The sequence below is a fragment of the Falco naumanni genome, chromosome 3 (assembly GCF_017639655.2).
Source record: "Falco naumanni isolate bFalNau1 chromosome 3, bFalNau1.pat, whole genome shotgun sequence".
NCBI classification, from domain to species: domain Eukaryota; kingdom Metazoa; phylum Chordata; class Aves; order Falconiformes; family Falconidae; genus Falco; species Falco naumanni.
In genome coordinates this window covers 39790931-39813450 of record NC_054056.1, presented here as the reverse complement: position 1 = coordinate 39813450, position 22520 = coordinate 39790931, and the positions used below count along the sequence as shown (strand labels likewise).

At 41.3% G+C, this 22520-nt stretch overlaps 1 protein-coding gene across 2 annotated transcripts in view; it reads left to right on the top strand.

The window, feature by feature from the left end:
- The first annotated feature begins 17336 nt into the window (after window positions 1-17336).
- Window positions 17337-22520, top strand: part of ADCY2 (adenylate cyclase 2) — a 224380-nt gene continuing 219196 nt past the window's right edge. The window contains exon 1 of one of the 2 annotated variants that reach the window (XM_040588033.1): window positions 17337-17790. In XM_040588033.1, the coding sequence (XP_040443967.1) occupies window positions 17560-17790 (231 nt within the window). In that variant the 5' untranslated portion in view covers window positions 17337-17559. The remainder of the gene's footprint in view (window positions 17791-22520) is intronic. The other variant, XM_040588032.1, reaches the window with a different exon arrangement.

Here is a 22520-nt window from a genome sequence, read left to right as displayed (position 1 = left end):
TGTCCTGGGCTCCAGCCTAAAGCTGTTAACCACAAACCATGATTCTTCCAAAAAATGTCGTGTGTCTTTTGTTGTTTTTTTTTTCTGCTGAGGTGATCTGTACAGATCCCAGGAACACTCAGTTTTGCTGCCTTTTCCTACAAGCAGAAGCCTTATCGAGACACCAGGAAGACAGCATCTTTGCGTTATCTATGACATGTGTAATATGCAACTCTCAACACTTGTGAATCTGCCTTTGCTGCAAAATGAATTTACTCTTTCTGCCAACATGTTTACAACAAAACATGAATTTGTGGGCTTTACTCTTTCACAGTCTAGTTGACTGTATGACACTTGATTGCTGTATGACACAATTCACACTGCTGTGTATTCTGATACCAATTTTATTTTTTTCCTGATACTTTGCATAATTTTGTGGCATGCCTCCTTCTTATGTAAGTATTTGGCACTAGTTGACAACTTCATTTTTCTTCATTCCAAGTTAGCAACATATTCACATAATAAATCTTTCTCACTTTTTTTTTTTTGACAAAAATAAAAGCTCCAAGCATAAGAAGTCTCTCTTCTAAAACTTCAGTTTACCTATTCCTTCCCTATTATACTAATCTCCAACTTTTCTCGAACACAGCATGCTTTGTAGATCACACAAATACATAAAGCAAACACATTGAGGCAGAATGTATGTTTCGTATATAGGTTTGCTAGACAAAATATTCCACATTGTTTTATAGCATGTTAAGGTTTCTTGGGGCTACAACTAAATACCTGAGATATGCTTAAAGCTTTCAGCCTTTGCTCTGGCATTTTCAGCAATTGATTTTTTATCTTTGCGATTGCATTAATGCTAAATGCTACTGTCTTAATAATAACAGTAACAATGTTATGATAATCATATCCCCTGTTTAAGCAAAGTGAAGCAATATTTTCAGTAATAAAACAAAGTAAAGCTGTTATTTATAGATGAGAGAAGAAGAAAAGGCTACCTCTGGCAAATATGGCAGTGAATATTTTCTATTAGGAATGACTGCCTTATCAGGAGAATTTATTTACCCAAATGGGATCTTAGTCAGGATAAATATTTGTTCTGAGCTAAACTCTCTGGCTTCAATTCTCACATATCCTGGCAAACCAAAGTAAGTTTCATTCTCAAGCTGAAGACTTGACATACTTTATTTTTAATTTATGTCCATGGAAAGCCAGGACTGTGTCAACATTCAAAGGTTCTGAAGACCTTCAAAGTCAGTCATACTTTTTGTGGTACCTTCCTTCCCATGCCTGATTTCCTCTGACAACAAGGAGGCCCTCCATGTTACAGAAAGACTTTAATTCTTTATCCATTTGCACCGTATCATACATTAATTATACATTTATTCACTCTTACAGCTTCTCTGCTACTGATCCTTCACCCTAGTTTTCAACATTAGAAAGCAATGCAGTGTTCATGAAAACAATTTTTTTTTTATTCTCATAGGTTCCAGGCTCATGTAGAAACTCCTTAAGCTAATGGGTATTTAGCAGATTTTCTATTATAATACCAGCTAAATGATAAAGTGAAATTCATATTATCAGTATGTTCTAGGGAGGGGGTGGTAAGTTAATGCAAATCCTCTATGATCTGTCATAGCTAATACTTTTCTCACAACATGTCCTTATCAGAGAGGGAGGGAGAGTGAGGAGTGTCAGGGTGTTATCAAGGAATGATTATATCCCTTACTCTGTTGCTGGTTTTCCATCTATAAAATGGTGGTACCTTTAACCCTAGAAATTTTGTGCATTTTTGATTAATCTATCTAAACAATTTTGACATAAACAGAAGAGTGGATTTACTTACCTCTTCTGCTTTAATTTCTGTGTTCCTCTAATTTATATGGCATTTATCTCTCACAAACGTTCTTTTTTTTTTGCAGTTTTCTTCTGAAATATCATCCCACCTATTGAAAAATTCTCAAACTATGCCCTTACCATTGGAAATTCCAGATTTTCATTCTGCCATGAATCACCTCTGCGACCACCAAGAGCGTATTCTGAAATATTCAAAATAACCTTATGCATCATCTAAACATGTAAAGCGTTCAAATATTTTGCAGTAATTTGAATGAGCAAAGCTCTTTGCCAAGGAATGTTTAAAAGGTTTGTAAATTGAATGATACTTAACATAAAAGTGACTTAAGTCTATTTGTAGTGTTCATGCAAAAGGCTTTTTACTTTTTTGGAAATCAGTATGGCTGAAAGAAAACATAAAGGCAAAGCAAAATCACTTTTCTTTTTGATCAGAGGAGGTCTATAAATTGCAGCCCTAGGAATGCTGAGCATCCCTGCTGAAACAGTTTGTACCAAGGTGTTGATGTTTGGCACCTTTGAGGACTGTGAGACTCATTTGGGTGGGATTTATCAGTATTTAGACAGCCTCAGGAACTGGCCCAAAAATAATAAAAGAACTATCTTATTTTTAAATTATGGTTTCTAGCAGTAACTGTGTAACTTCAATTGTTTTGCTTTTAACTAGTTTTCACATGTTAAAGTTGCTGGCATAATGCTAAGACTAATATTTGTTGTGCTTTTTTATCATTTTTATGGATGTCTGTCTTTTTTAGAGAAGAAAGACTCTTCCTGTGGTGTTGTAATTGTGATTATTCCATTTCTATGCAGGAACCAGGGAAGTGAAGGATGAAAGGAATATCTGATCTAAGATTTTCTTGGACCACATAGTCCCTTCTTCACTGGCCAGAAGTCACCCCGTCAGTTTCAAAGGCAGATCTTTCCCTTCTAGATGGGTTCACCTTCACTCAATAAAGACTGGGGTTTGTTTTTTTTTTTTGATTCACCAGTTAATTTACTGATAATTCTCTAGAAAAAGTAAAGGAGGGAAAGAGAATGGCTTTGCAGCTCACTTTTTAATAATGCTTACTTTTATACAGTTGGGGTTTTGGAATTGCATCTGAAATTGCATCTCTTCATCTGTTTGTTGAAAAGATATCTGTTTTCTATTACCAGTCTAAATGACTATCCTCCAAGATTTCTGAAACACTCCAGAAACTCCAATTATAATAGCAGGAACATTATAATCGGTGCTTTCCAAAATAAGAAAACTTTGAAATTGTTCTAGGGGGATATTTTTGGCACTCCATTGAGATAATTCTCTCACAGCCTCTTCTCAAGAAAGGTCCTACTGAGTGGGATCAGAGGTCCATCCATCCTGGGAACTTGTCTCCAACAGAAGCCAGTAGTAGATGCTCAGTATTATGCACAGAAGTTCTAATCAAATATAGCAACCACTTATTTTTTGTCCAGTGTAGGGGTCTGCAGATGAGTTAGTTGACTTTAAAGACTTAGTCGTGTACCTTTAAGACAACCACAAAAATGTCAGGTATGTAAACACGATGTGAAGAACTGGAACTTAGAACTGCAGCTTACGGGCACATACAGCAACAGCAAACAGCAAGCAAGAAGAGGAAGACAGAAAGCCTATCAGAATCTGACACATGTACTATCTAAGATATATAAGCAATATGTAAAAATAAAACCCGCCATTTTGGCCATTTTGTCTGAACACAGTCATGAGGATATAGTGTTTTTTGCATCCGTCTCGACTTGCATCGCCACAGTCCAGTTACAACAATGATACCACTTATAATCCAAATTTCTTAATTCTATTAAAGGTCATTAGTAATATAGTAAAATCAACAGTATCTGCCCTTCAAGCTCCCACCTTTCCAGTGGACTGTTACAGCAAGTTGTCAGTGTCCTGAGTTTTTGCAAGGAAGAAGGCAGTGTTGGAGGTTCATCCCCTGGGTTTGCTCAGTTATTTTTTTCATGTTTCCTGATTTCACCAGGGATACTTATACAATGGTTACTTAGGTTTGCTACACCTTATTGCCATGATTCTGTTAGAAGCAGAATAACTACACAGTTGAAAAACAGCTAAGCAAAAACTGAGCTAAAAAAAAGTTAGGTAACACCATATATAAAACAATATTAAAACTACAGAACAGGCAGCAGACACCAGGAAGCTGAGTAGTTTTGCTGTTACAGTAGCAACAACTTGGACAATAGTCATATGACCACAGAGCAAGAGAACCTTTTTTTTTTTTTCTGTAGCTACACTTAAACCCAACTTAAAATACTAGGTTGGCTGAGCCAAAAGGCTACAGAAGGAAGGTGTATAAAAATTGGACAAAATGTGTTGTGATGCCCCCTCTTGACTTCCCTTTCAGCCATCAGTAAATTGTGGCTGTGAAAAACAATTGTTCAGGAACTTTCTGGAGTGAAAGTTGTTTCTGAGCCTAACAGCCACCAGCAAGTTCCCCCCACCTGCCCACAATTTTTTCAAGTTGCTATTTGAAGCCTTAGAAAGATTTAGCATTCACAGCATCCTTCATCGAAGAGTCCCACACCTTGCTTATGCACAATATAAGGAAACATCTCATTTAAACCAGGAAAGGTTCTCCAATCTATATTTTACATAAATTCAAAAGCTTTTGATTCAGACCTGAAAACTGATGTAAATGAAACACAAGTATCTAAAAGATTTTCCATTTGTCTGTTCTAAACCCTGTTAGTCTAACAAAATAAATGAGGTTAAGATCAAATAAGGTCGGTGGAAGAAGATTATGTTTAAGTCCTGATTTCTGTTATACTGTTTGCTCTGCCTTTTCCTACAGCACCAAAAATCATTAGCCTTATAAAAAAAATAATCTGGTGCAAATCATTATTTCCTACCAGAGCTGTGAATTTGGTAATGAAAGGGACACATGCATGGTTATTTCAGGGAGAATGGTAGAAAAACAGTTCCCTGGCTTAATTAGGTATTGATAGCAGACAAAACAAGCACTGATCTTCCTACAACCTCATAACATATTACTTTGAGCTTTCTTAATCAAAGTACTTGTGCAGCTTTTACAGATTTTAATGTATTTTCGCAAGCAGTCAATGAATGGAATGTTTAATTTTTAAAATATCAGCTTTTCACAGATCTAGAAAACTACTATATTTCCCTTCTCTTTAAAACATAAATCTACAGTACAATAGCAAAAACAGGATTTCATAGCTTGTGAGCTAGGAATCAGTGCAAAAGGTTTTCTTCTTTTTTTAAATTGTTCATTCTCCATTCCTTTGATATTTTCACATTTGCAGACCAACACAATCAGTTTATGAATTAAATAAGATTGTGTTAGATTGTTTTGCTCTTGCTTTTAGTATTTCAGCATGACAATTATGAACACATCATGCTTTGCTCCTGGGAATTATGTACTTGTAGTTAAACTTACATTTAAAAATTTTACTCTTCTCTAAGTGTGTCAGCTGCCTAGAAAATGACCAGGTTTTGGGTTCAGGTGTTTTTTGTTGTTGTTGGTGGTTTTTTGTTGTGTTTTTGTTTGGGGTTTTTTGTTTTGTTTTTGTTAAAGGACATATTTAAAGTACTCTCTTAATTGTTTTATAATTGGATATTCTTTGTAACCAGATTTTATACTGATTTTATTCTTCATTGAAGTACCCTATAATTCTTATCCTGTTCTCTGTATGTTGGTAACTTTCCAAAATACTCCTACACCCCTGTCACAGCTGTCTTTGAGTATTATCTACCAAATCACATAAGCATTCTCTTTTATTTCTTCATCAGTCTGTTGATCTCTTTTGACTTTACCGCTTAGCAGGAGACTGATGATGGACTTTGGACAAATGTTCCAAGTTTTATATTGATCCTTAACTGGTTTCCTGTAGCTGTCATCAAGCTGTTGCTCGTTCTTTATTCTTGAGTCTATTTATTTATTTATTCTGTGACTTTTTCTACCCTATATTTAAAGTTAAAAGTAGTGACTTGCTCTATAAATTTCATTTCCTTTCCAAAGCCTCAGTACTTGGTATAGTCCCGTCTATATTTTACATCCTTGGAATATTTGTCTACCAATCACTTTTTTTTTTTTTTTTTTTTTTTCATTTATTTTGTTACCTTTAGCTGCATATGAAGTTTAGATGCTTTGAACCAGTAAGTATATGGTCCACAACCCCACTAATGGGTGATCACACACTTATGAATGCACATGCAAGAGAACACATTGCTAGTGAAAAATCATTTCAATAGCTAAACTACTGACTTCACAAAGAATTTACATTTTCATGATCAAAAGAAAAGTGGGCTTTTTTTTTGTGGTGGAGACCGACATGAAAACTTAATTTAACTCCATACAGCAGATAGGATGTTAGGTGCTTATAATGAAATAGAACTTAATAAAATAGAGAAATGACATAATGAGACCTGCCACAATTAACTATAACTAATTCTCACCTCTTTCCCACAAGAATAAAAATTGTACGACTGTCCATACTGTCCTGCACAAGTTCCTGCCTATCGGTAGAGAAGGTTATAGAAGGCACATAAGAAGAGGACACGTATAGAATCATAGAATGGTTTGGGTTGGAAAGGACCTTAAATTTCATCTAGTTCCAAACCCCCTGCCATAGGCAGGGACACCTTCCACTAGACCAGGTCACTCAAAGCCCCATCCAGCCTGGCCTGAACACTTCCAGGGATGGGGCATCCACAGCTTCTCTGGCCAACCTGTTCCTGTGTCTTGCCATCCTCATAGTAAAGAATTTCTTCCTAATATCTAATTAAATCTACCCTCTTTTAGTTTAAAACCATTATTCCTTGTCCTGTCGCTACAGACCCTTGTAAAAAGTCCTTCTCCAGCTTTCCTGTAGGCCCCTGTTAGGTACTGGAAGGCTGCAATAAGGCCTTCCTGGAGTCTTTTCTTCTCTAAGCTGAACAACCCCAAATCTCTCAACTTGTCTTCATAGGATCATATTCCCTTTGGTTTAACTACTGAGTTTCCAATGGATCAACCTCTTTAGGTCTTCGCTAGCAAGATCTTCTATTCTGATTGTAATTTTTAATAGCCCTTGATTAACTAATTCCTTGATTTTTTTCTAGTTATTTTTAAATTAATTTAAACTCGGTTTCCGTAACAGTGACTAGCAGTGAATACCACAATTTAATTATGTTGTGGGATCTTTTTGTTCTAAAAACAAATGCTTCTTTCCTTTAAGCCTGCCTTATGACAGTTTTACCAGGTGTGCATTAGTTTTTACATAACACAGAATAATGAATGGCTCTTCTCTACTCATTGCCCTTACAGCTTTTGTATTTTATAAATTTCAATCAGATTGGGATGACGTCCTATTTTGAACAGAGTCCTGTTCCATTAAGTCTCTCCTCCAGCTGGGATCATCATCCTTTTCCATATCTTTTCATGTTCAATACTTTTTTTTTTTTTTTGAGATTGGAACTGTGCAGGGTAATTAAGGTGTGGGTGTGGGGATATTGATACATGAACACACATATTAACATAATTGCTAGGGTTTTTTTCCCTTCTGTGTATTATTTATAATTACCTTATACATAAAAGTCTATAAGTTTTTGGTTCAAGAATCACTGGTTGTGCCCTAAAAGTGAAAATGGGGTGGTGAAGTATTCTATCATACTAATATAGTGACAGTTAATACATATAATTTACTGTAATAAGTATAATGCAATTGCAATAGTCTAACGCTCACCTAATCGGCATGGCTTCAAGAGCCGTTCATTAAGTGGTTGTTTCAAATTAGCGTGGGTGGTTTCCCAGTAACAATGCAAATAACTCATATGTCCAATAAACATGCATCTGAGAAGCATGAGACTGACAGTATTGGTATAAAATGCGTGATCAAGGAGTTACTTTGTTGTTAACCTAAAAATCTCATGTACTGGATGCTTTCTTATGGCTGTGAGATTGACCATTATATTTTAACATATCACTTAGTACAGTCATGTAAGTCCTATATGGTTGCCTATTAAACAAGAATCTTTGATCATTATAAAGGAGACCTATATTGAATAAAAATATTCACAGTAGCAAAATCAGTTACTAACTGATGAATATGTGTATCTTAAAAAAAAATAATTAGTGCTGGTCAGATGAACCTTGTGCCATTTATGTACTGTATACTGACAAGGTATAGAAATGCACTGTGTACACTAAGCGTTTGCTGAAAAACCCTGTAGAAATATTTCAACCTTATATAAGTAGGAAAGAATGCTATTATTTTGGGGGTGTTTTTGGTTCCTACAGATCACAAAACACTTTAGAAACTTGGGAATATTTTCAAGCAATTTGAGGTAAAACATATGTGACATTTAGTAAACATAGCTAATAAAGGCTCAGGAATTAAAATTAAAAAAAAAATACATTGGAAATACTTGGATTTGCAAACCAATTCTTTTTAATCCTACCATTATACTAAAAATCAATAACAATACATATGAGGGCACAACAGGATTTAAGAACATGTAGGTCTTTACCTGATATCTGGTAATATGAGCTGTCTGGAAAGCAGCTTGGTAGAAAAGGACCAGGGTGGGTCATGGTGGACAAGTTGAACCTAAGATATCAATGTGCCCTTGCAGCAAAGAAGGCAAACAGCCTAATGGGCTGCACTAGGAAAAGCGTTCCCAGCAGACTGAGGGAGATGATTCTTGCCCTCTTCTCAGCACTGCTTCTCAGTACAACAGAGACATGGACACACTGGCATGTACATAGTCCAATACAGGGTCATGAAACTGATTAAGCAAATGGAGGATCTGTCTTATGAGGGAAGGTCAAAACTGTTTAGCTAGGAGAAGGGAAGGTTCAAGGGGGATCTTACCAGTGTGTGTAGATACCTGATGAGGGCAGGCAGCAGAGAAGATGGAGACAGGCTCTTTTCAGTGCTGCTCAGTGAAAAGACAAAAGGCAATGGGCACAAAATGTAAGACAAAAAAAATCTGTTTAGAAAAAACTATTTTACTGTAACAGAGATCAAACATTGGAACAGGTTGCCCAGAGCAGTTGTGGAGTCTCCCTCCTTGGAGGTATTCAAAAGTCAACCTCACCTGGTCCTAAGCAACCTGCTCTGGATGACTCTGCTTTGAGCAGAGGTTTGGACACAAGTTGCTTCCAGCCTGAACTATTCTGTGATTCTGTGAATTTTCGTCCAGTCCTAAGGAGACAGAAAGCCCCTGTGAAATGGATAGGTCTCTGGTACTTTAGTTTTTGAAATCCTTATCTCAAAAAATGGAAAAAATTATACAAGGACTCTTAGTGACAAGGTGGTACTCAAATATCTGAGAGATTGCTATAGCAGCCATTTATAACCTTCTGTTCCAGATACCCCTCAGGGGTACCCAGTTGTATATCAATCAGCTGGTTTGAAGAAAACTTCTGAAGTTGGAATATTTTGTTGATTAGTATCAATACCTTTCCTCCAAAACTGCAAGACTGGGTAGTCCACACATTCTGTAGAGGAGCTTTCCCAATGTGAAGTAGACCTCACCAGCAAGGCAAAAGGCTGGGCAGCATTTGCCAATGACATTTACTCTACAGTTCCCATTCCTCTGAGGGGAGGGGGCGTGCAGTAGGATTAAGCTGTGCTTTCAACCCACAGTCTCTATGCTTAAGGTGTGACACTGTGCCAGGACCTGACTCTGCCCAGTGACCCAAAGCCTCCCTTCAGTAAATCTCTCCAGCCTCCCAAACACCAGCACCCTGATCTATCACTCATCCAATACCACTGGTTTTCACGGCCAGAGTGGCTTCTTGTCCTCAGTAGCAATTCAGTCCCTCCTGCCTTGCTCCAGAAATAACACTTTCTCCAAAATCATGGGATCCATTGCTCTTGGAAGATCTCCTCAAACTTGGGTCCTGAAACATTACCAATTCTTACAACTTTCTGCTATCAGCTGGGTGCTCTTATCAAATATGCAGCTGAAACCATTACCTCATAGTGCTTCGTGTGATTCTGGAAGCCATCTGTGGTTAACATGTTTTCACTAAGGTCACTAAGTAGCTCAGCAGAGGTCTGCTTGAAAGCAAGCAGTGCCAGCTCCATTGCTGAAGGGAGCATGTGGCATTTCTCTGTCGGAACATGCTGAACCTATGGAGAGGGAAAGGAAGAAATGCAGGACCTCTGCAGGAGAGGAGAGACAGTATAGCTCTGGCAAGTGGGAAAATTATGGACAAAATTTGCCTGAGGTCCAAATCTCATCCTGATCCACACTCTTCTGTACTTTAGTGCTTAAGTCCAACTCAATTTAAATATTAACTTGTTGATAACATTTCCTAGAGTATCCCTTTCTTGGTCTAAGCAAAATAGTAACTGATAGCTATTAAATAAATAGTAACAAAATAATTATAAAAACATGAGCCCAGATTGATTTTCTTGGAGCCAAGAAGACTACAAAATTAAGAGCAGGAAATATTTAATTTAGGAAAAATACTGGTCCTTCCATCTTGCAAAATCTTATTTCACTGGTTAGGTCTGACTTTTCAAAAAGTCTCACAGCAATCCTGGAGGTAACATTTATAGACTTTTATTTGCTTTTAAGTATTTTCAGAACTGTGATTATGTCTTGAATTTTGCAGGATTGTACTTTTAATTTGCACTGTCATTTGTAGCCTCTGTTAGGAAGGAATTTCCTTTAAAATAGCTATGATAGCTACTGGGGGAAAAACTGAAACAAAACCAGAGATTTTGCAAAAATGTCTTTTTAGATACATATGAATTTGGTTTTCTTTTATATGACTGTAGCTACATGTGTTTATTTTAACTGTTGGTTTTATGTTTAGTTTTATATGTTTCTGTTCTGTAGTATGGGCTAACCTGATTAACCTGTATAGGTCAGTAAATGCCACCTATAAGATTTTATCATTGCAATAAATTTGAAGGGTTGCACGGTTACAGTTTTTCTTTCACGGATTGTGTAGATGGAGTAAAGATCATAATAAAATATCTACAAAGAAAACAAATTTACCACATATATGCCTTCCTTTTTGCAGGGAGAATATGTAGATTGTGTTGTGTGAGTCACTGTTTTTGCATCAATGGTCTTGCCCTGTATTGACGAAACAGTATCTTTTGAAATAATTTTAAAGGATAGGGACACATTTGCCCCAAATAAATGAGAATAAAGAATAATCCAGTCCAATAACCTGTCCCTGGGAAAAAAAATTGACATTACGATGCAGTGGAAGATGCAAGAAACCCATTGTGACATTATCCGCCTTTCATATCTTTGTCTCATGTCTGTACCTCCTGCCTTGCGCTGACGTTACTCATGAAGCAACAGGATCAATATTCCTCATAATTTATGTTATTATGGGTGATTATCAGACTTATTTTGACAATCATAAACCCAAATCCATTTTGTCACCCTAATAAATTCTTGTTCTTAAAAGCTTCCCATCACAGAGTTCCAAAGATTTACTACAGGCTGGGTGAAATAACATATCCCACTCACTAATTTTGCATTTAATTCGTCTAATTTTCACTCTATCTTTTTTATTAAAAACAAGATATGGAAAATAGAAAATTCCAAGCAGTCTTTTCTGAAGTTTTCAGGTTATGTTATATGCATTTGCTATTTTCCCTTGTATGTTTTGATTTCTGTGGATAACAGTCCTATACACTGGCTAAATAGAAGAAACTCTTCCTTGATTTTTTTTTTTTTTTTAATTTTTCTTATTACTTGTATTCTGAAGACTCTGGCTCTAGTTCTGCAGCGTTTTTTATGAGATTGGGTAAGTAGGGTAATATGACTCAAGATGAAGCTGTATGATTGATCAATATAAAGGCATTATTGTGTGTTCTAAATTATTCATCATCCTATTCTTTATGCATTCTAATGCTGTAAAGTGTTTTGACTGTAGTCGTATATTGAACAGGTTTTTCCTGAGCTGCCTACAGTACTGGTGTTTGTCCAGTTAATCTGGATTTTTTGAAAAACTTGCCTGATCAGTTTTAAATTTTTAAAAGTTTATTCCTTTCCTCCCACCTTCCCTGGATCTCCTACCTGGAAGCAGTTTATCTGGAAGATTAGACAGTTTCCTAAGTAGAACTTGTAAGTTTCCACAAAGACAAAATGTCCCAATATGAAAGATGAGGAAGTATGTAATTGGAGGTTAATATCTTGAAACTGGAAAGGTATGGTATGATATAGCATGTGGAAACTAAGTCAAATTATACCAGTGAGTATAAAGAACAGCATGATCAAAATAAGAAAGAGCAAGGAACAGAGAGAAAACTAGTGTACTTCTGGCTAATTTTCTATTTATCCCATGCTTTTTCAAAGTAGGCTGTGTGAATAGTTGACCAACTATTCAGCTAATGCCAGATGGTACCAAAACATTTAAAATACTGATGTCTGTTTTGCTTCAATCTTTATTTAAAAGGTTATCTATGGTTAGATGACTGATGTAGTTGCCATCTGTGATGAAAACAAAGAAGAAGGGAGATTAATGGAGTATTTTCAGTTCATCTGGCTCTCGAGTAGTTCCTTCAGTAACCTCAGAATTTATTAGTAATTACCCTTAAAAATTTATGGATGCTGAGAGAAACCCAAATTTACATACTAGCTTCAGAAAGGGAGAGGGAGAAAAGTACAAGAACACAAGAAATGATAGATCAGTGAGACTGTAATTTAGCACCTTAAATAATAATATTAAACACCTCAAGCCAGTCTGTATCTAAATCAAAAGTGAATTTCACCAGGTTCCAGATGTGTGAAATCAAATCTATTTCTGTAGGAAATTCTGTCATTATTTTCTGAAGAGCAACAGTAGCGCATAGCTGCAGTTATAAGGGTTGAAAGGGCAAGTCCTGATAATTGACCTCAGTAAAATGAATACAGAAACATCCAGCAAAAATTTACAGTCTTCAGCATTAAACAGTAAGAAAAAGTTGTGTATCCCTGATGGAGAATTAGTGTTGTTAAGTAATTGCCCATGTAGATTTACTATTTCTCAGCCTATGGGTTTCAGGGTCACTGTGAGTGTCAGGGCCCCTGCACAAAATTTAATCCCAGCCTTCTACAATTGTGGACAAGCCAGATGTATTGCTCTTACGGCTCATCAGGTGGTGTCCCCAGGACTCTGCAGCACTAAGCAGGGCTTGTTGACCTGTCTCTGGCCGTGCTTCCACAGCCAACCTCTGGAAGTGTGGTTCAGCCAGTGACTGTGTGTAATTTTACTGGCAGGGCAACTTGCCCTGCCATTGCAGCTCAGCATAAGATAGCCTGATGCATGTGGGCAGTGGCAGAACAATATCAGGACTATTGTGATGCGTTTGCTCTTCTAGCCAGCTGCTGAGGGAGGGAATCTGACTTGTGAGTAGCGTATTTTGCTCAGGCCAGCTGCTATGGCTCTCTTGAGTGCTTCCTATGTTGCAGAACTGTAAGATTCAGCATCCGTTCCTTGCGATTTACTTCCTGTGGCTAGCTATGTCCTAGAGCTGAACAGAGTAGATGAGGGCAAAGGATCTGTTTCTCTTCTTCTGCTGTCTAGTCTGCATCCCTAACCAGAATGCCCATGCAGGAGAAGACATCAAGGAAGGGAAAATAAAGGAAAGAGGGGATGGAGACTGTTCAAGCCTGAGTGGCAAAGAGAGCGATATAGGGAACAGGACGTTCTCCTGTGCCTCCTGTTTCTGTTTAGCTCTCTCCCTAGCACCTATTACAGATCCCTTGATACTAGTAATGAGCTGTGATATTGCAGAATCACGGAACAATTGAGGCTGGAAGGTACCTCTGGAGACAGTCCAGACAGAAGTTCTCTAGGTTAATCGGTCTGCTACTGGAAAGTGTAATGCCTCTGGCACATGGTTACTTTGACAAGCAACTGCAGACCTCAACTTTTGGTTCTGTGTTGGTTTGCTTCTCCAGAGGGTACAGCAGATGCTCAGACACCAGCTGCTTAAGGAACAAATTCTTTGACGTTGTTGGATTCCCAAGGGTACACAGTAGATATTTTCTGACAGTCTTAAGTGCTAGCTTTGGGGTTTTTCCCTATTAGAGAAATAAGGTGTAATACACGGATAGCTTTTTTACTGAAAGTCCTTTGTTTTTCAACCCCAGGTTATAAAATTCACTGTACCTTCCTTTTCCCTAAGGCACAGCAAACTTTCAGGCTGAGACAAGTAAGGATGTATATTTTAGGCTACCTAGGGAAATTGGTCTCTAAAAACATATGGCATTTCAACTTCAGCAATGGCATAATTGTCATTTGATGGTAATAATGTTCATTTAATTAAATGTATCCTGGAGGAAAAAAAACCCCTTTAATATGTTAGTTAAAAAGTAGAGCATTCAAATTAGAAGGTCGAATTCAGATTTAGGTACTGTGCAGTTTTAATTACCTTGTTCACATATATATAGTGTTGCAGTCATGCATGACAGCATAGTATTTTTTTTCACTGGAACTTTGCCTCTAACTACTGATCTGCTTTAAGGACTGATGAGGGTTTAGGTTTAAACATTAAGTTGTGGGACATTCCTACCTGAAAGTTTGAAGAACGAATTGAAAGATGCAGGCACCTAGGCTGGAGAGGGAAAGTAGAGTGGTTGAGTCCATCAGGTGGGCAAGAAAACAGTGTCAAATGGAAATATAACTGGGTACTCCTTGCTCAGCTGTTGAAGCAGCTTATGTCTGATCTTTCAGAAGACAGTTACGCTGAACTCATTGCTCTGGAAAGGCATGAGGTACCACTGGGCAACCTTTGGGTTAATTCTGATTTTGTTCTGGATTTATAATTTTATTTCCTGAGAAACTGGATGAGATCAATATAATGAGGTATTATCTGTTACATGCGTAAGATCTTAGTGAAATAACAAACAAATGGCATGATCTTCATAATAAACTCTTTGGAATGGGCTTTTCTGTTCAAGTTCAGAGAGGTGGAAAGTAGTAGAAAGCTATTAAAGCAGAACCATTGGGAAGAAAGGCAACCAGTATCGCCATCTGTATTAACATTCAAGTACTTTTGGGGGGATGGTTGTTGTATACATGAAGCAGAGAATACACTTCACATTGTCTGTTCACATCTTCTACACTTGTGTGAGTAACAGAATCATGTAATTATTCTTGTATTTTACATAATTATGTATGTGATACTGGTCTTCCTACCCTTGAGAGATCATAGAATCATAGACTGGTTTGGGTTGGAAGACACCTTAAAGATCACCTAGTTCCAAACCCCCTGCCATGGGCAGGGACAACTTCCACTAGACCAGGTCACTCAAAGCCCCATCCAGCCTGGCCTGAACACTTCCAGGGATGGGGCATCCGCAACTTCTCTGGGCAACCTGTTCCAGTGTCTTGCCACCCTCACAGTAAATAATTTTTCCTAGTATCTAATCTAAATTCATTATCTTTCAGTTTAAAGCTATTCCCTCTTGTCCCGTCACTAATTGCCCTTGTAAAAAGTCCTTCTCCAGCTTTCTTGTAGGCCCCTGTTAGGTTCTGGAAGGCTGCAATAAGGTCTTCCTGGAGCCTTTTCTTCCTCAGGCTGAACAACCCCAACTCTTTCAGTCTGTCTTAGGGCAGGTGCTCCTGCCCTCTGATCATCTTTGTGGCCCTCCTCTGGAGTTGCTCCAACAGGTCCATGCCCTTCTTATGTTGGAGTGGAGTAGAGGGGGAGAATCACCTCCTTCTACCTGCCTGTCATGCTTCTTTTTATGCAGCCCAGGATTCTGTTGGTTTTCTGGGTGGCAAGTGCACATTGCAGGGCCATGTTGAGCTTCTCATTCACCAGCACCCCCAAGTTCTTCTCCTCAGATGAAAATTCAGATGCTTTCAAAACCCAAATATTACAATCTGCTTTTAAAAGAAATTTAATGTTGTAATTCTGGTTTATCTCTTGATTTTTTTTAAACTCCCCTTGCTTATCCCACTGCATATGTGTGTGTGACAGTGAGGGTGGCCAGCTCCACAGTTTCTGAAGTGACTGCAAGTGAAGCCTTTTCATGTTGCAAAAATTCTCACACCCACCTCTACCAACTCCTTCCCGGCAATTAATTCTGCCAGAATGTTCTCCCCACATACATTTGTGTTCATCCTTCAATCTCATCACTGCTGCTTCTGAGAGTTTTTCGCCCTCTCTCTCCCAGAACAGTGGGTGAAGTTGTAACTTTCCAATTCTTCCTCCTCTGTGTTCTTCCTGCCCCAGCAAGCACTTCAGGGGAAGGAAAAGTGACAGCTGAGGAGCTCTTCTTCTAGCCAGCTGAGAGCAACAGGGGGCAGAGAAGCTCAGACCTCATCCTTGTTTCAAACCCGTAGAACATAAGAAGTGCAAGTGTATGGACAGGACTTCCGAGCTATATGTGCAATTGGATTCTCTGCTTTTTTACACTGGTGGTTGATGTATCTCTTCTTCTTCTGGATAAAAACATGAACAGAGGCAGAGAAAGAAGGCAGCATTACAGGGGCGGTTTTGGTCCATATCGTTCTGGTTACCTTGCCTTCTTTTCTACCTGGCTAATGGTTAGCTCTCTGCTCTTCATCTATCACATACGACCGCTTATGGTAGCCCCAGTTTTTCACCTTTTGCAGTATCGTAGTACTCTCAAGTCCCTCTTGCTCCTGACATTACTCCAGTCATCAGAGGCCACCCTTGGGACATTTAGGCCCAGTAGCATCCTTGTTGTTTTCGGCCTCTTGCTCTCCCTGGAGAGCTTAGGCTGCCCTGCATCCTCTAGGAGATGCTGGGTATGGCAAAGAGGCCAGCAAGTGGTTCGGAGAGGGCAGCGAGGGATTTGTTCTGTGGGCAGGGACATGCAGGGAGGCAGTGGGCTGGGGCGGCAGCACTGTCTGCATCTGCTTGCAGAGCTTTACCCGGTAAATGCTGTGCATGACAGATGGTAAGTTTAGTGAGTTACATGTCCAGTTTGTTTCAAGTGCCAGCTTTGTTAGGAATAACTAAGTCCTTCAGCGCAAGGAAAGCTGGTGAAAATGTGTGTCACGCGGCTTCCTAACGTGAATGCCCGGTTGTGACAAAAAACGAGGTGTGATTTTTAACGAGCAGATTCAGCCCCCGGGAAAGGCACCCAGCGAAAGAGCGCCGGCCAGCCCCCCGCTCCCCGGAGTCACTTCACGGAGATCTTCAGACCTGTCTCCCCCTTGCGCCGGGAGGCGCGGCCCCGCACGGCCCCGCTGCGGGCTCCCCGGGGGCAGCGCCGGGCCCGCGGGGGGCGGTGGCGACACTGGGCGCCCTCCCCGCCGCCGTCGGGGGAGGCACCTGCGGGAGCACCGGAGCCCTCGGGGGGCGGCGAGGCCTCTCGGTTGCAGGCGGGCGGGGGCCGGGCGGCGGGGCGCGGCGGGCGGCCCTGACCCTCGGGCATCCCCCGGCGCCGGGGCGGAGGGACGCGGGGCAGGGGCTGCGCTCACGGTCGCCGGGGCGGAGGCGCCTCCCGCCGCCCTTGGGCGCTCGCTCCGGGCGGCCGCCCGCTCCCCTCCCCGGCGAGGAGGAGCGCGGCTCCCGCCCCCACCGCCTGCGGAGCCGGGCAAGGCATGTGCGTGCGGGGTGGTGCCTTCCGGAGGCGCACCAAGCCCCGGGCTGGCTGCGCGGCTCGGCCGCCCGGCGCACCATGCCGCCGCCGCCGCCGCGGCTCCTCCTCTCCGCCTCCCGCGCGGGAGCGCGCTCCGCTCCACTCCCCGGCTGCCTCCTGCAGCAGCGGCGGCGGCGGCGGCGCTGAGGGAGTTGCGCGGGCTCTGCCCGATGTGGCAAGAAGCGATGATGATGAGGAGGAGACGCCGCTACCTGCTGGAGCGGGCAGAGCAGGCGGGCGGCGGCGGCTGCGGGGCGAGCGGCGAGCAGTCCCGCTCCCGGGACTGGCTCTACGAGTCCTACTATTGCATGAGCCAGCAGCACCCGCTCATCGTCTTCCTGCTCCTCATCGTGATGGGCGCCTGCCTGGCCTTGCTCGCCGTCTTCTTCGCCTCCGGGCTGGTAAGAGACGCTCTCCCGGTCCGGGACCCGCGCCGCCCGGCGTCCCCGCCGCCCCCGCCCGGCTGCCGTCGCCGCACCGGGCGCCCTCCGCCGAGCGGGGCCGGGCGGGGCGGGCCGGGCCGGGCCGGGGCGGGCGAGCGCCGGTGCTGCCGCTCCTGCGGAGGAAAGTTGGCGGCGGGCGGCGGCGGGGTGGCGGCGGGCGGCGGCGGCGGCGGGGCGCGGGGACCCCCCGCCCGAAGTTTGCAGCCCGTTTTGAGGCGGCGCTGGAACAGCGGCAGCGCGGCTGATGGAGCAGAAACTGAGTCAACAAGCGCATCGAGTTTAATTCACTTAATTCGTTGGCGCTGCTCCCTTCCAACTGGCAGCGCAGCCGCGTCGGCCCCGCTAGCGGCAGGGCTTACATCGCCGCACACGAATGCAGTCCGCACCGGTATCTGAAGTAACATTTTCATGGCAGGGGAGCAGGAGCCGTTCCGTCCTTGCCCGTCGTGTCCGCCCCCCCCCCCCCCCCCCCCCCCGTGTGTCCCCCTGTCCCCGCAATACCGTTTTCTAGTGTTTGACCCATTTTCTCCAGGAAGCCCTCGGGGCAGCGCTGCCCGCGGCTCTGGGGGCGGTGAAGCCCGGTGGGTCGGACGCCCCTGCTGCGTGCCCGGTGCGGGGCTGCCAGCCCTTGGGAGGCACAGGGCGTCGCAGCGGCAGGTGACAGCCGCTATCAGTTTATCTCGCCCAGAAAGCTGTGGCGTTTTGCCCTTGCCTTGAACGCAAAGGAAAAGCTGCAGAGGGCAGTAAAATTCTTGCTCCTTTCAGAGTTTTCCTGCTGTTAATGATTAGAGACAGGCTGTTTGCATTACTGTGTACTTCTGAAGTAATGAACGGGGGATTTGAGGGGTCTCAGGCTGTTGTTCGCGTGTGTTTTTTTAATCTTCTAATGGTCTTCTGGAAGGCTTAATGTTTATTGAATAGAGCTGGTGATCTCTAAGAGCAAGGATGGGTAGGTTAGTATAATCTAACGGGTTTCACTTCCAGAGGCAGTGCACTGAACAGGGCTTAAACAGATGGAGAATCCTGCTTTCTTGCTTGTTATGACCAAACTTTTGTCTTAAAAGCTGCAGGAAATGCTTGCAGGATTAGCTAAACATAGAGTTAATCGGCGGTTTATTTCCTTTTGGTATTTGTATTTTGAGCTATTTGTTTGAAGTGCCATTCCTACTAAATACGGAACAGTTGTAAAAGAGCTGATGTGAGGCCAGTAATGGCCTCATAATTCAGTTGTTTAATGCTTAAATGTTTCCGTTTTGGAGCTCTGTGTACAAAATACAGGTTCGACACCTTATCTCATTCTGGTGTGTTGACTTGGGTGCTTGTCCATCAGGGCTGAAGGGGCCAGTGATGGAACTGGAAGTCCATCAGATGCTGAAGCTGAGACATGGTTACGTGCGGAGACGTACGCAATACTCGCCTACAGTCAAGGTGGCAGAACTTGGGTTTGACAGTGTTTAGCACTACATTTCATACCTTTTGGTCATGGTACTACTGACAGCCTGTTTACAAGTAGCACATGCTTATTTTCGTATTTGTTTCTTTGAGGTAAAAAATTTTGTATTACCTCATTATTCTTGAGATAAATCCTTCACGGTAACAACAGTGGCATAACACTGGGCCCAGATCGAAGGACTGCTGAAAGTTACGGAAACAAAACTGAGTTGGCTGAGTCTTGCCAGGCGTTACTACTTCAGAAAGAGTGAATTTTATAGTTCAGTCTGGAATTCCAGACATACCGGAAAAGGAAAGAAAATGCTTTTAAAACCTTTTTCCTGAGCCTTTATCTTCTTGTGGCTAACAACTGGATGGGTGAGTGGAGAGAGAGGTGGGGTTCATCCTTAAAGTTTCCAGTTGACGGATGAAAGTAATTTCAGGCAGAGAGAAAGCTTGCCTGTACGGACTTCCAGCCACAGGATGTTGGACAAAATCCTTTGGAGCCCTGCCCGGCGTTTCACCTAAAAGCGTTTTATTATACTCAGCTCTGGTTGCGTTTGTGATTAAAATGTTCCTGAAGGTTTAGATATGTTTCTCCTGCATCTGAATAAAGAATACTCTTTTTATATAGCTGCGGAATCTTAGTCTTTTTCTTTGGTGTATGTCTGATGATATAAAAGGGGCATGGAGTTAGGAGTGACTGAGCCACGAGAGACAATATTAACATCCTTGTCTTTATTTTGCAGATCTGATACGTATATGATTGTTTTGACAAAAGATTTAATTTTTTAGAGGAGGTGCAATGGAAGTGAAATGGGATAGGTCTGTGCTGTGTGTTTGAAGTTAAAGGAAATCTTTCTTAACAGTTGTTTCCTTTAGTTTTTGTACAAAGCAGTTAAGATTTTACTGAAATTACTTAACCCCGTTGTGGAAACAAAACTCCAAAATGACTCGCTGTAACTCTCGATTCATCTTTCTTGCTTGTACTTCAAAGAACAGCTTAAAATGTGGAATGTGGGACCGAACATTGTTAAGAAAAGATGGATATTAGTGAAGCATGAGCCGTTTTTATGTTCTAGGCTTTCTTAAAAAAATCCCTGAAACCAATGGAAGTTTTTCCTTCTATTTTAATGTTTTATTTGGTTGTAAAAATATATCACACTGATGTCTGAGTTTTGGATTTTTTTTGTTGTTGTAGTTTTTTTTTTTTTTTTTTTTTTTTTTTTTGTTTTTTTTTTTTTTTGTGGGGTCTTTTTTGGCAATATATTCTTAACTGTTTCCAAACACAGCCACATAGGGATGTATTCCACTTACTCAGCTATCTCAACTTGTCAGAATACAAGCAGTAGCCTTCCTGATTTCAGATGAAAAATTTATAAAAGCTGTTGCAAAATTACAGTAAACAAGATTACTTACAAAGTATGTCTGGAAATCTGATTACTTTTCTTTCAGACAATGTTCTGCTGTTGTTACTGAGAGAGGTTTATTGGGAGATTTTGGGTTTGTTTGTTTCAGAAAACCATTGTGATTTTGACTTTTGGAATTAAGCACTCTACCTCCTCAAACCTCAGATATAAGACTCCCAGAGTCTGCTTGAAAGATGACCGTTCACAGCTTGGAGTTTTAAATAATGTAGTGATAGTATCAACCTTTGAATTTACTGTGTCAGAGTACCCTCTGTATTTCTCTGTACCTAGCGTGAACTGAAATCTGGCAAAATGAGATCAGTCATCCATGTTTAGCTGCTGCTTTAATCGATAGAGAGTAAATTATTTTCCAAACCTGTGAAAACCTTCCAGTGCTTATAAATGCCAGAGGTCAGCTTCATTTTCTGTCTGGTTATTGACTTGTTCTTTCAATATAATATGTAGGACCAACTCCCTTTTCAGTACTAAAAACTTATGACCGTTTTTAGTGGTATCTAGAACAGTTTTATATCTGGCCAGAGCATATCTATTATAACTGCAATTTGTAGGAGAAAAAAATGCCATTTTTAAATTCATAATGTAAAAGGTGAGTGTACCTGAAATACCTGCAGTTGTGTACATGATTAAACAAAACTGACTGAAAACAGTAATAATAACCCAATTGTACAATTTATTGGAAGGCCATTAGCTTTCCTTTATCCATGTATTTTCTAGACATAAAGAGTGCCCAGTCCATAGAGAGAGGTGTCAAAAAAAATCTACAGTTCAGGGATATCAGAATCTTGTAGCACTTGTGGTATAAGTGGGATAAGACCTAAGCCTGTCAAGATCTTCTGTCTGTCCCTTTTCCCAAAACACAAGCTCCACGCATCTGCTGCTAGATAGCCGTGTTTTCTTTTAGACTGGCCTGTACCCCTTGCTCAAAGACTGCAAGCCTGCTATGCTGTGTTTACCTTTAACACTAGTCTGCAGCCCTCATCTGTCTCCCAAATCCTTGCTGCTATGTGTGACCTTGTAAAGCTCTTAAGATGTGGTTGTTGATGCATTGATGTTGATGTGGAGCTGCAAGCTTCTTGATATCATTGGCCAAGTGGAGCATCTGTTGAGTGAAAAGTGCTTCTACAGCATGGCATTGTGATGCCTTCCCACTTCTAAAAATCTGAGATGGCTTTGATTTGGCAGCTCTAATGACTGTCTGTGGAGCAGAAGTATTACTTATCCCCCTCAACCACTGCTTTGAAGTTCCTGAAAAGTTTATGATCATGCTGGCAGGCTCGCTTATGATGCCTGAACCTTTTTACTGATTCATAAATTGCAGAAACTAAAGGTTGGCTGCACACCTACATCACTGACATGCCCAAATACCTTCTGTAGCAAAAGTGGGAGTAGACAATCATTCTTAAAGGGGGAATATAATTAACTAGGGAGGTATACCTGCAACATGGCAGACGTACGTTCTGCAGAAACTGGTTTTCTGGCAGCAGATTGACTGAATTTACCTTTAGCTGATCCTGCATGGAAGCAGAGTAGCTGCCTCATTCTGAAGAAGTACATGGAAACTTTTTAGCTGCTAACCTGGCTGGCAGGGAACTTTCTCTGTGCAAAGAGAAGAGGATCGGAAGAGTCTTGTAAACCTCCTGGGGCTTGAACTGGGGTATGCCAGGTTCTTTGGGCCCTTGGTTGGGATGACAGCAAATCCTCCCTCTCTCTAATTGGTCATACTCTGTCTGAAATAAATCCTTGCTGCTTCTGGTAAAAACTGGACATCAGTTAAAACCTTCTAGATTTCCATAACCAGAATCTCATCCTGAAATGGAGGGAGGAAAG